The sequence below is a fragment of the Cardiocondyla obscurior genome, linkage group LG08 (assembly GCF_019399895.1).
Source record: "Cardiocondyla obscurior isolate alpha-2009 linkage group LG08, Cobs3.1, whole genome shotgun sequence".
In the NCBI taxonomy this organism is placed as follows: Eukaryota; Metazoa; Arthropoda; class Insecta; order Hymenoptera; family Formicidae; genus Cardiocondyla; species Cardiocondyla obscurior.
In genome coordinates, this window is record NC_091871.1 from 4,978,576 (window position 1) to 4,991,451 (window position 12,876).

The 12,876-nt window shown below is 34.2% G+C and overlaps 4 protein-coding genes across 9 annotated transcripts; 3 read left to right on the forward strand and 1 right to left on the reverse strand.

The window, feature by feature from the left end:
• The first annotated feature begins 71 nt into the window (after positions 1-71).
• Positions 72-2,366, forward strand: Sro (SDR family oxidoreductase shroud). The gene is made up of 6 exons (XM_070661131.1): positions 72-435; positions 639-842; positions 1,088-1,384; positions 1,464-1,769; positions 1,885-2,131; positions 2,190-2,366. Exons 1-6 carry the CDS (start codon positions 285-287, stop codon positions 2,308-2,310), a joined length of 1,326 nt encoding a protein of 441 aa, XP_070517232.1. The 5' UTR covers positions 72-284; the 3' UTR covers positions 2,311-2,366.
• A 429-nt stretch (positions 2,367-2,795) lies between these two features.
• LOC139105186 (NPC intracellular cholesterol transporter 2) lies at positions 2,796-3,768 on the forward strand. Its single transcript, XM_070661153.1, has 3 exons — positions 2,796-2,923; positions 3,007-3,174; positions 3,314-3,768. The coding sequence occupies exons 1-3, from the start codon at positions 2,905-2,907 to the stop codon at positions 3,580-3,582; spliced, it is 456 nt and encodes a 151-aa protein (XP_070517254.1). The 5' UTR covers positions 2,796-2,904; the 3' UTR covers positions 3,583-3,768.
• Positions 3,769-4,536: 768 nt separating this feature from the next.
• LOC139105171 (annexin B11) lies at positions 4,537-8,070 on the reverse strand. Of its 4 annotated transcripts, XM_070661126.1 has the most exons (9): positions 7,689-8,070; positions 7,433-7,496; positions 6,611-7,156; positions 6,272-6,448; positions 5,990-6,194; positions 5,769-5,921; positions 5,506-5,679; positions 5,043-5,224; positions 4,537-4,954 (listed from the first exon to the last, which is right to left on the reverse strand). In XM_070661126.1, exons 2-9 carry the CDS (start codon positions 7,448-7,450, stop codon positions 4,901-4,903), a joined length of 1,509 nt encoding a protein of 502 aa, XP_070517227.1. In that variant the 5' UTR covers positions 7,451-7,496; positions 7,689-8,070; the 3' UTR covers positions 4,537-4,900. The 4 variants fall into 4 exon arrangements, with proteins under 4 accessions (XP_070517227.1, XP_070517229.1, XP_070517231.1 ...); XM_070661128.1 differs by lacking the exon at positions 6,611-7,156 and having other exon boundaries at positions 7,689-8,067; XM_070661130.1 differs by lacking the exon at positions 7,689-8,070 and having other exon boundaries at positions 6,611-6,753; positions 7,433-7,450.
• Positions 8,071-8,534: 464 nt separating this feature from the next.
• LOC139105185 (rho GDP-dissociation inhibitor 2-like) lies at positions 8,535-12,580 on the forward strand. 3 transcript variants are annotated; one of them, XM_070661150.1, is made up of 4 exons: positions 8,535-8,687; positions 9,870-10,055; positions 10,162-10,386; positions 10,573-12,580. In XM_070661150.1, the coding sequence occupies exons 2-4, from the start codon at positions 9,872-9,874 to the stop codon at positions 10,770-10,772; spliced, it is 609 nt and encodes a 202-aa protein (XP_070517251.1). In that variant the 5' UTR covers positions 8,535-8,687; positions 9,870-9,871; the 3' UTR covers positions 10,773-12,580. The 3 variants fall into 3 exon arrangements, with proteins under 3 accessions (XP_070517251.1, XP_070517252.1, XP_070517253.1); XM_070661151.1 differs by lacking the exon at positions 8,535-8,687 and adding an exon at positions 8,786-8,922; XM_070661152.1 differs by lacking the exon at positions 8,535-8,687 and having other exon boundaries at positions 8,974-10,055.
• Positions 12,581-12,876: the final 296 nt, after the last annotated feature.

Consider the following 12,876-nt stretch of genomic DNA (forward strand, 5'->3'; position numbering starts at 1 on the left):
ATTGAAATTCAAATAGAGCCTGTGTCCTATCTACAAACAACTATCCCATGAAATATTAAAATGCTTACAAAACAGTTCCACATACACGCAAAGCAATACCGTTTATTCTTGTTTTTTTTTTTTTTTTTTTACAAACATTTATGTGAAAGAACGAAACATTTGTTTTTTTTTTAAGTGGATTTTATTAGATTTACTCAAGTTAATTATATTAATGTTATATTCAAGATCACTATTTTGAATACTATTAAGTTAGAAAAATTTAGTTTTATTTTAAACATTTCATTATGTATATTACTTCGAAAACCGAGCGGCGAGCATCACGCCATGCAAGTCAGCAGATCAGGTCACATTTCTCAGCGTTCCGGAGAAGTCAGCTGTGCGGATCAGAGCGATCGTGTAGTAGGATCATTCTCCTCTTGGGATCCAGCGAATGTGGTGAGTACAAACGTTATATTTTCGTGCTGTTTATGATACATAAGTATCATATTGTTACAATTTCATATTTATTTATATTTAACAAAATTTATTATGCATGATAAAAAAAAATATTTTTTATTTTACTGATGATGATATTTAAATCTACGGTGAACGACCAAAGACCGGTTTGTGCATACATCGAACACTTTTATATTGAATAGGTAAACGTCTGCAGTTAATGAGTATCCAGCTACACAATCTGAAGATGAATTCGATAAAAGAAATATATGGTAGCGGAAAGCCAGCATGGTGGAGAAGACATCCGATGGCCTTACAAATTGGCACGACAATTTCATGTAACATCGCGTACTTTACAGACGCCGGATTTACGCGCAAGGCTGCGACGCTTTCAATGATTTTGCTAGGTAAGAAGATCAATCGTTCTTTTCGTTCGCTGACTTAGTTAACCCAAATTTTCTAAATAAATTTTTTTTATCTTTTCTACATAATGTATATTTAAAAAAAAGTAAGATTATTGCGTTTTCTATTTATTTATTGTATTGTGAAAAAGAATTATACTGTTAAAAAATTTTTTTAACACTGATTGATTTTTTTTAATAATTAATTAATAATTAATAATTAATTAATTAATAATATATTTCTATTTTAGGTGGTGCTTCTCTGTATTGTTTCTTTAATCGTCAACGGAAAATAAATATGCGGGATCTTATCGTAATAACCGGTTGCAATTCCGGTTTGGGCTATAGTCTAGCGATGCATTGCCGTGCCAAAGGTGCAACAGTTTTGGCCGGAGTACGTGAAATCTCAGCATTACCTAATTCTATTGCTGCCATGGAATCTTTGAAAAAAAAGGGCATTATCGTTCATCAACTGGATATCACAAATGAACAATCCACTCGGGACTTTCGAGATAAAGTCACAAGTCTACTAAAGGAACGGCAATTAAGTGAGCTACTAAAATATTATACGACTGAGGAAAATATGGAGTAAATTTACAATGTATTTGCAAAATATTTTTATTACAGCACTACGTGCGTTGGTGAACAATGCAGGAGTGATGGTCTTCGGCGAATTCGAGTGGCAAACTTCAAATCTTGCGGAGCATCAAGTAAACGTAAATTTGTTGGGAACGATGAGAATCACCCGCGAAATGATGCCCATTTTACGAGAGAATCATAGCAGAATTATCGTGATATCAAGCCACTGTGCTGACGAACCTTTGCCAGGTGTGAGCATCTATGGAGCTACAAAAGCCGCTCTTCAAGCGTGGATCACGGCCGTTCGAGTAGAGGTTGATAAATATAACATCGAAGTGGTCTCCTTTATACCTGGTCAGTACGAAACTTTTAGAATTATAATACTTAATTTATAATAATTACTGTTCTTATTTTTGTAATGATTTCAAGACAGTAAAAAATAAGTTTTTTTTTCCCCTTATCGCGATAGGTGGCTTTATAACAGAAAGTAACATAATGAAACGGACACGACTGCATTTTGATGAAATGCTAGAATATATGCCAGATGAAGCAAAACGATTTTACGGTAATTATTTTACTCGATATGCAGAATATTTTTCTTCAGTATCTGCTGTATGTCCGGGAAATGAAGGTAATGTAAAAGTTCTAACAGAACCAAAGATCTACAAAATTTTTGACAACGCTCTTCTCGACGTTTATCCTTCGGCGGTTTACAGGTAAATTAATGATTAATAATTAAAATTAGACCGTATTTTAATTAAATATTATTTTTAGATATGAATCGTGGAGATATTTCTTTTATCGAATATTATTTAAAACTACTTCGACATGGATGCGAGATCGATTGGTACAACGCTTTGTCGCAATGCCGCCATGGAAAACCAATGAACAATGAATTATTTTTAACATGTTTTTTCTTTATTCTACGCTTCGTACATTTTTTTTTTTTTTAAGAAAAATAATTATGATCTAAAATTATACCATTCATTTAAACTAAATATTATGACAATACGTTTAAAACAAATAACTGTCATATGTCCCCCTGTCTTTCTTCTTTTTCGTAATTCTTTATCAGAAATATTTTTTCAAATGCGTATCTTAACTCGAGAGATTCTCTTGAGTCACTTTTACAGTATTTTGTTTGTTAAAGTGATAATCAGTACGTTATGCAGCTTTTATAATACTTTTCTGTTCACCCGAAAAATTAGGTTTATCGAAAGCAACGATTACTTTATTTAATTGTCAACAGATTACTTCAATCGTCTGCGCAATAAATTTTACGTTTGTGGTTGATAATTTCTCTAAACTTGCAACATCATCGACACAGGTGTTAGCTCTTGAATGTCTGGATCTTTTTATATGATTCCGATCTTATCAATTTTTAGGACAGCCAGGTGTTTGATTAGATATTATCAAAGAAATAAATAAGCGATCTTACCACCGATCGAAAATCATTTTAGTCGTCATTAGCTCCGGTGAAGACCTCATAATGAAAGCCTTCGTGTCCGGTAAGTCTCGCGTCAATTAAATTTATTTATTAACATTTTTTTCTTACGAAGTGCAACGCTTAATCGTATTTTTCACGTTGCAGTCTACATTGTCTTTGCAACCTGCATCGCGGTGTCCTTGCAAAGTACTCCCTTTGTTCCGTGCGATGAGGGACCTACGCCCACCGAGTTAAGAGCGGAAGGATGCAACAGTTCTCCTTGCTACTTTTACAGAGGAACCGATTTTAACGCACAATGGGACTTTGTCGCCAGTAAGTAACATTACATTAAAAAAAAAGGAAGATCTGTATTGTGAAACCGCGATGAGTGGATCAGTGAGAGATCGAGGAGAGAACAGCGATTATTTACAAAATTTTTTAACGTTTTATTTGACATTTATTTTGCTCGCAGATGCCGATACGAAATCATTGAAACCTCGTGTAAGAGTCACAGTTATGGGATCTACAATAAACTATCCATATCCTAGACCAAATGCGTGTGAAGACTTGATAAACAGCGAATGTCCACTGGACGATGGTGATGAGGCAACGTACAACGTTTCAATGCCAATATCTAAGCTTTATCCGTCTTTGACATTGACCATAGAGTTCAGTTTAGTAGATGATTACAACCATGTACAGGTGTGCTTCAAGATAGACGGCAAAGTGACCGACAAATAGAATTTTGTTTCATCAAGTTTTAAGTAATACGATAACAAACTGAATCACTGAATAAAATCAGTTTAGCAGTTAATTTTTTTATATGAAAAACATCCTTGTTTACGATAATTGCACGATATTGCAAAATTATGTATTTTGAGGTTAAATTACTAAATATTAATAAAGTTTCGAGTTAAGATATAATAAGATTATATCTTATTATTGGTATTTTTAAATTAAAAAAGAATTAAAATAAGAGTTAGTAAGTGATTTGATTAAGGTATATATTTTATTTACACGTATTATTTGTGCTTTTTTACAACATAAAAATTGTTGAATTATTACACTTGAATTTAAATAATAATATCAATGATGTAAGAAATATATATCATTACCGATTCTTTCAAAAGTCGATTAAAAAAAGTGACAGGTAATTTATAAAAATATTCTATATAATTTAAATGTTGCAATTATTTATATATTTAATTCCATTTTACAATGTTTTAAGAATTCATCTTGCTTATACTAATTAACATTTTTATTTTTGTAGAGTAAATATAATAATCGAAATAAAGCAATACATATTATGTATGGAATAATTTGAAAATACATTTTATAAATCTATATATATTTATAAATCTATAAATATATTAATGTCTTTAGATTTGTGAGGTACGCAAATACTTGCATAATATTTTAATATTACAACAAGAAGACAGACAGATTTTTTTTTTTAATCGAGATTCACTAGAAGTACATGAATTGGCACGTCTTCAAAACTTATCCGTTGTCATCATTTTAAAAACGGTTACAGTATATAGGAACATACGATTAATGTAAGCAATTAATACAAATATAGTATATATAGTAAAGTTTTACAAAATAACTGATTACTTTCGTAGAATCATTAATCATATACAACAAATAATTAAAAATAAAGTTAATGTTTTTATAAATAATTTTTAAGACAATTAATGTGTGTATGCATATTCTTTTTATATTTACTTTCATTAAATTTTAGATAAATACATAAAACTCAGAATTTTTTTTGCATTTATTAATATTTTCATTGAATTTTTATATAATTAGTAATTTTATAAAACCATTAAAAGTACCATGTATAAGTATATCTCAAAATATTTTTATATAACTCCGCGCATATATAAAAATATGTATTTTATATATATTTTTCAAGCACCATAAGTTATATTACCACTGGCATAAGTGTTAAAAAGTTGAAAGAAAAATTGCAAAAATTAGTCATTTATACGTAGTAAATAAAAAGGTGAACAGTAAATGCAACGAAATAAGTTTTATGTTACGACTGTTTAAAAGTACTTTAAGATTGTACTAATGCCAGTAAACATTTCTTGTAATGTCCTGAGCAATCACCCTGAAAAAAAAGAAAGAAAAAAAAAAGAAATTAGAATCGATACAAGTATGTGAAATAACATAAATGACTTATTAAATTAATAACTTACAGATATGAAATACTCTAATGATTCTCCATATTGGTGGACGAATACATTCTTTATTTCACCCATGTCCACTTCGCAACGTGTGACAACTAGTCGAATGAGGCGGCTATCATCAGTACCAAGTCCTTTCATGCTTTTGTATAATTGTTCGGCAAAGAAACTGGCTCTATTCTTGACACACTTTACTATTTGAAAGAAGTTGATTTTGGTAAGTATACAGACAAGATATACATATATAAAGTTTCACGTTTGCTTTTTTCTTTAATTTTTCGATTATCTTAATTATTACTGGCTGTTTCCGTTTTATTTTAATTATTTCCTATCCAAAACTGATATTTTAAATCTTCTTGTGACAGTATTAAAAAAATTACGTCCAAAGTTAGCTCGTTTCTATACAGAGTGTTATTTTGTATATAATTATAATATATATAATTATCATTTTATTTAATTTATAATTTATTCTTACCAATTGCAAGAAGACCCTTTCTAATGTCACCCGAAAATTCGTTTTCAATGGCACTTTCAATATCGTGACCCGTTATGTTATGATACTCTTGGAATATTTGTCGCAATTGTGCCATGCTTCTTTGAACGAGAATTGCGTTAAAAGTAGATTCATCTGTACCAAATCGAAGTTCTCCTATATAATGTAACAAAATATTTAATACAATATTTTAAAAATATTTCAACATAAATAGTAATACTATTTAAATATTCTAAATTAATTACCAGCTTGCAAAAGTTGCCTAGCGTCTTCCATTGCAGCAGCATTATCCACATTAAATGATTCATCTCTATTGGCACAACACAATGATACCATCAAACGTTTAAAATTGCCAGACGTATCGGAAATCAAATCGTCATCCAATGTTCTTCCATACACTGTAATTAATAAAATGCACAATGAGCAAATAGATTAATATTATTTTAATGTTATTTAGTTAACTTACTTGCTTCATATGCTTGTTTAATGATCGAAATTTCATGATTCGACAGTGTGCACAAGACTTCAATGAGTACAGTCTCGTCAGTACCAAGACCAGACATTGCATCGTGAAGTTCTTTAGCATAATATTGAGGTAGAGGCATCATTAAGGCAAGAACAAGTTTCTCAAAGTTTCCTGACAGTTCAGACTTTAAATCCTTTATCAGATCCTATTAATAAAAATATAACGCTGTAATATATTAGGTCCTAATTTTGTAAAATAAGTTCTTAAATTTTCGAACTGTACCTTCCCATAAAGAGTTTTAAATTGAGATGCAATCTCTTGACGTTGTAAATTACTGCGATTTGCAAGAACATGAATAATGGCTTTTTCATCAGTGCCAAATCCTTTCATAGCTTTTCTTAAAGTTTCCGCATCCGCTCTAGCATCAAAGCCATTGTAAGGTACAACTGTAGGCGAAGTCTGTAACAAAATTTATAATGTCTTAAAAAATTGTAAAGAGTAATATAAAATTTTAATCATTTTTCTGCAAGGTTTCAATATACTGCTGCTTTAATACCTGCAAAGAATATTTAACATATCAGTATTTTAAAGCTCTTAAGCCTTAACTGCTCTTAATCTCACCTTAGGTGTAAACCGATCTCTCCGGGGGGCTGGGGTAGTACCATGTGTAGCAGCAGCAGATGGATATTTCGAGCTTACCCCCTGCCCCCCGGGATAGCTTTCATTTTGGTATGGAAATGAATTAGCCTTGTGTGTACTTGGTCCTGAGGGATAAGAGAAAGGAGCTGTACTACTAAAATATTCTTTAGCATCTGGTGCTGCTTGAAGATTAGGATAAGTATTATAAGTTTGTTGTTGAGGATAAGGGTATGGTGCAGATTGATTAGAGTGTGTGCTAGATGGATAATATGTAGGCATAGGTTGAGAAGGATATGGTGTTTGTTGTGGAGGATAAGTATTGGTTTGCATAGATATGTTGCCAGGAACAGGATGCATGGGCTGTGTTGGATAGGAAGAATATGGTTGAGGCATGCCAAAAGATGTTGGTGCTGCATTTGAAAAGCCCATTGTGGGATAAGGCGGAGCACCAGGGGCAGAGGGTGCTCCAGGTGGAGCTCCAAATGATGTTGGTGGTTGTGCTCGTCCCGGAAATTGAACAGGTGGTCCCTTGGTGGTAATCAAGGTATAGATATAGAAACAAATAGTATACCAATCTCATGCATGAATTTTATTTAACTACTCAAATAACTAGTTTATTTTTTAATTGTGCTACTTAGACTATATTAGTAGATTATGTTAATAAATTATGTATAAGAAAAGCATGCCATGGCATAGCTTTACAATATGCATATATGTATAATCTATAGTTTCCATAAACATATAGAATTGAAAAATTCGAAAACATGCTATTTAACTGTTTAACAATAAACAAAATATACTCACTTGATAACCGTAGCTCATTTTGCTTGTAAGATCAACGATCAAACAAAAGGTCGTGGCGAAAAACCTGCGCAGAGTAATACAAATGCAATTATTGCAAACTGACACGTGTTACGCATACGTTAGACGCATTAGCCTTGAAACAAAAAATGCTTTGCGTAATTAAACGAATGTGTTCTCGTTAAAGAACACCGATAAACTAGTCAAATAACGCGGCTGTGTTAAGTCTTATAAAACGTCACCGATTCTTGATACTCACTTGAGATTCGTTTGCCGAACAAGATTGCTAAGTTGCGTCGTATGACGAAAAACACCGTTAAATGCCACCCACCGCCACCAGCGAGACGTGTCGTGCGGGTACGCGAATGAGATGAAAAGAGGATGGGCACAATAGCGAAACTGAATGTGGTAGTGGCAAGGACAGGATCAAGTAGTGGGAGTTTGGCAAGTTTCCTTTAGTTTTCGATCTGGCTTGCAATTTTTAACGTCATCAACCACTCCGGGAAATACCACAGGAAGCATGATTAATTAAATAGTCACAAGACGAATACAGTCCTACAATTATAAATGTTGATCAGTTTTTAATGCCTATACAATAATAAAAAGGCTTAAGCACCAAGTAAAGGTGGATGTTAAAAATTTTGTGATGATAAAATTAAATATATCTGTTTTTACATCCATATCAATACAATATTACTTTGTCATTTTTCTTTCTAAGTAAACAAAAATTAAAATATAAGAAAAAGAAAAAAGCAAATTATAAGTAATATTTCTTTTTTTATAAATAATATAATGCAAGAATTATAATTAATTTAATTTATTGTAATGTATACTGAAGTTATCAACAATCAGGTGTAAAAATGAGTTGCGACGTATTCGAGTAGATGGCATTACCAATTAGAAAAGAACAAAAGTGAGAGTAACAAAGATAGAATATGTTTATAGCATGTATCCGAACCCACAATTCTAATTTTTCTCGCTGTTATACCGACGTCGTGCATGTTCGTCGATGGTTTTTTAATTTAATTATATCCTTGTAAATAAAACACGTTTTTACGTCTATTAATATAAGTACCCGCCCTTCCGTGTTCCGCGCCGCCATGTTGGCTGTCTTCCGCTCGGTGAAGCGGGAGGGAGACAGAGGGGCGGTCAGGCAGGGGATTAACAATCAGCCGATAATCCGGTGTGTGGATTTTTGCGATTACGAAGGCCGGTGTCGCGCTGTCATTGCAAAGTCGCCGAGTCGATCGAGACGACGGTAAGTGTTGCTCGCGGCGTAAATGAGAGATCCCCCAACGTCGCGGCGTCCTCCAGTCTCTTCGCCGGGAGAGGCGGAGTTGTCGCGGGAGTCCGTCTCCCGGAGAGAGCAAGAGGGAAAGAGAGAGAAAGAGAAAGATAGTTCTTTGGTTCGGACGAACTTCCCGGACGACTCTGTCGAGTTCTGTCGTTTTCCAGTCTTATATCGCGCCCTTCGTTGTCCCGTCGTTCCCGAGGTAAGAAGAGATTTTCTCAACGCGAGCGGATCACGAGCCGGTCACGGAGAACGGAATTGTCGGATTTCGACAGCCGCGCCGAAAACGCACCTTCCATCGCGAGAGAATCGAGATCGATCGCATCGTTGCGTGGGATCTCAGTCGCGAACCGAGCAAAGAAAGTAAACAGAGAAACGAAGGAGAGAAAAAGAAGGAGAGAGCAGCTGAAGGGAATCATCGGCTTAGCGTCCTGCCCCACTTCTCCGCGGATGTATACTTTACTATCTGCACTTGGCCGCACCTTCCTGTACTTGAGACCAAGCGAGTTCAAGGCTCTTTGTTCTTTACGGCCGAGTTCTACGATACTTTAGTCTTTCCTTAACCCTTTTTTGCCGCGTAATTATACGTCTATTTTGTGTTTAACGTGTAGAAAATTTGGCATAGCCTCGAAAACTCAAGCTACACTTTTTGTACCTCACGTATCTCTTTCGGTTTGCTTTTTTGAATTGTTCTCAGCGTGCATTTTACATTTACTTTTTACAATTGAATCTATCGCATTTTGTCTAATATTTATTTTATTTTTTTTTACGCCGAAAAGCACTCGACGCAGCTGTAAGGAGTAGATCTCTTATTTATAGTGTAAAAAGTGCAGCGGCAGATTGAAGGATCTCCCGCTGGTTTCTGTCATTACGCGCGACCGTCCGATCGATCTCCTTATCTCTTTCTCTCTCGCTCTCACACCATCGGAACTTTCTAAAAATATTCCGCCGATATACACGGTACGCGCGCGCTTTTCCGCCCTGCTATCCGTCGCGATCGGCTGCACCGCACCGCCGCCGCCAAATTCCTGGAATTTTCGCCAATTTCATATCGCGCAGCAACACGCGTCATCTCACCTTATCCTCCTCTCCGTCTTTGTCTTTCTCGCAAGTCTTTATATACATATATCTTTCCTGGTTTGAACGTAGCGATGTCTGACCCTACGGGTGATCATGTAGATGCGTTGGACGAGGATCCAGATGTGGAATCCAGTTACAAGCCTCCGCCGGAAAAGTCCATCGAGCAAATTCTGGAAACTGACAAGGAGGACGAGAGTTTACGCAAGTATAAGGAGACGCTTCTGGGAGAAGCAAAATCTGGCGGTATCGTAGTCGGTGAGCATTTACTTTTGCTTTCAATAGTCATTTATTAAAATTTTTTTAACTATTTAGCTGTATAATAAAGATTACAGTATTTTGACTAATTGCATAATTTTTGCAGATCCTGCTGATCCAAGAAAGGTAATAGTGAAGAAATTGGCACTGTGTGTTGCGGATCGTCCAGACATGGAATTAGACCTAACTGGTGATTTAACGCAGCTGAAGAAACAGACATTCATCATTAAGGAAGGCGTAAGCTACAGGATCAGAATCGACTTTGTTGTACAACGGGAGATTGTGCATGGATTAAAATATGTTCAAAAGACTTATCGTCTTGGTGTGCCTGGTACGAGTCTTAACATTTTTTTTATCTAGTTTCCGCCATAACAATGTTCTTAGTTGTAATAAATTTTATTTTTTTTGTGTTGATGCTTCTAATATTAATCACGAATAGGAATTACGGGTAAATAAAATACGCTGTTTGTATATGTAGCGTATGACGCGATTTAGTATTTATAATTCTTTATTACAGTGGACAAAATGACGCATATGGTCGGCTCTTATCCTCCTAAAACGGAGCTACAGTCCTATACCACTCCTGCTGAGGATGCACCAGCCGGTGTTGTCGCGCGAGGCTCCTACAGCGTCAGTTCGCTCTTCACAGACGATGACAAGCATGAACATCTTAAGTGGGAGTGGGCGTTCGAGATCAAGAAGGATTGGAAAGACTAAAAATCGTTCTTCACTTTATTTGGAATACGGAAAATTGGAGAGACGATAATTTACAATTCCTAGCCTTACTACACTTCACAGGTAATTATTAAGGACATAAAATGCCAAAACACAGAATTGAATGAATGATTTTTAATATTCTTTAGTTATGGTAAACACGTTGCCATAAGAATTAATTACTTATTTTATAAGTAATGAAAGAGAAAGAGAATATAATCGCTATTTATTAAGTTTTCTTTGTCACCGATTAGATATTTGATTATGGAAATAGTCGAGAATCACTAAGTACACACGGACATAAAATACAAACATTATATATATATATACACAGCAGACCATATTTTAATCACTAATACAAGCAGACACCAGTAGTAGTGATTTAAGCGATGATGTGACAAACCGGTATGCCGGATAAATGAGTATTAGATGCATAGCGAGTGAAATTTACAGTAAACGCCGCTGATCCATTAATAATTACTTATTAAAAGTAAAAAATGCTCTAAAATATTTAGATATTTGTACAACATGGTTTTCGGAGATTAATCGATCTGTGCTCAATATTTTGTATATTTTACCACATACTTCACACACTTTCTACGGTGTATAAAATTATGTTTTATCTATTTTTAAAAAAAAGAAGAACTACGAGAGACTGCAATAAAAAGCCATAATACTTCTGTTCTTTACTTTTACATATTAAAAAAAAAATAAATAGATTTTACACAAACTACGAATTTCGTAATATATATTTTAATTACAGAGAATACTCGCAAACAATAGATTCTAACTAGATTTGTCGTGAAACATATGACACATGTCTTCCAGTTTTCACGAAGATTATCAGATAATGATAACGATCGTACACACATGGTCTCGCGTAATGGAAGTTCCGACAACCATGTTTCTTTGTGGAGAGTATACGTAGCAAATGTGTTAATTGCAAAGTAATTAGAATTGTTGAAAAAGTCCTAATTACCCTAAGAAACGTGCACATCATATCGATAACTGATCCGTGTAAAAACAAAATTGCGTACAACGTACAGTAACATGATGTTAGAGTGGCGTTTTCTCGATAATTACGTAACGATCGATCGTATAGGCTAGGCATTGCCGTGCATTTGTATAATAATGAGCGATTGACATGAAAAGAAGAATATATTTAGAATAGACGTTTTGTACCTTTGTTACGAGCTTCAGAGAAACAAATAGATTGAAAATAGTTACCTCATTGGAGAAAGTGACACAAAGTATATTGATATACGTCTAGATAAAATCGAGCCGTCTCGCGTTTCTTCTTTACATTCAGATTATTTCAAGTTATCATTATTTTCCACTTTACGCATGATGTAATCGCTTTCGAGTTGTATCCTCGTGATAGTGTCTCATATATATCCGTCGAGTAGAACTCCTTTAGGGCATACCTGTAGTTTTTAACGACAGTGTCGTTATTATTGTATTATCGTTGCATAGGGTATAATGTGTAATAAAAAAAAAAGTTACGCAATGTAATATAACGATACTGCCGTTCAAAGTTACGTAATAGCCTACAGGTTTCCTTCACCGCTTTCGTTTTTTAAAATATACATTTTATTATACTTTATAAGCGAAGAAAGAAAAGGAGACAAAGGAAGAAAGAAAATGTTTTAGAAATGTTTGAAATTAATTAAATTAAATTTAGGATTTGTGTGTACTTCATCGTGCTTTGTATATCACGTGTATTCATTTGTTATGTGGCGCAATATATCCATTATTGTGTACGCGCGGCGAATGCGATGACTGTATAGCAAAATATACAATTTATGTCAGTACTCCACCCTGTCTCTGTCGACGTTATACTTTTAGTTTTATATGACTTGTTTTTAATCTTTAGACATATTTTTCTGCTATTTTTTTTTTTACAAAGTCTGTTATTAAAAATTTATGAAAGGTCGTACTATCCGTGAAAGAGAGAAAGGAAAAGAAAAAGAGAGATGTACAAACTGCACGATTTGTTGTTTTAAAACGAAAGATAAAACTTCATAAAAGTACATTTTATTTTTAGAAAGAGTCGTATACCGATCGATATCCGATGCGACAACCCCGGGTCTTCTATAAATAATCCTTT

Bases quoted from the DNA above. Each gene is read 5' to 3' on its own strand.
- Sro (XM_070661131.1), top strand. From the start codon at position 285: ATGTATATTACTTCGAAAACCGAGCGGCGAGCATCACGCCATGCAAGT. The intron at 436-638 runs GTGAGTACAAAC...TATATTGAATAG, and splicing joins CTTGGGATCCAGCGAATGTG to GTAAACGTCTGCAGTTAATG. The intron at 1,385-1,463 runs GTGAGCTACTAA...TTTTTATTACAG, and splicing joins ACTAAAGGAACGGCAATTAA to CACTACGTGCGTTGGTGAAC.
- LOC139105185 (XM_070661150.1), top strand. From the start codon at position 9,872: ATGTCTGACCCTACGGGTGATCATGTAGATGCGTTGGACGAGGATCCA. The intron at 10,056-10,161 runs GTGAGCATTTAC...TAATTTTTGCAG, and splicing joins ATCTGGCGGTATCGTAGTCG to ATCCTGCTGATCCAAGAAAG. The intron at 10,387-10,572 runs GTACGAGTCTTA...TCTTTATTACAG, and splicing joins TTATCGTCTTGGTGTGCCTG to TGGACAAAATGACGCATATG.
- LOC139105186 (XM_070661153.1), top strand. The intron at 3,175-3,313 runs GTAAGTAACATT...TTTTGCTCGCAG, and splicing joins ACAATGGGACTTTGTCGCCA to ATGCCGATACGAAATCATTG.
- LOC139105171 (XM_070661126.1), bottom strand. The intron at 6,449-6,610 runs GTGAGATTAAGA...ATTTTGTTACAG, and splicing joins GAGATCGGTTTACACCTAAG to ACTTCGCCTACAGTTGTACC. The intron at 5,225-5,505 runs GTAAGAATAAAT...TCTTTCAAATAG, and splicing joins AAAGGGTCTTCTTGCAATTG to TAAAGTGTGTCAAGAATAGA.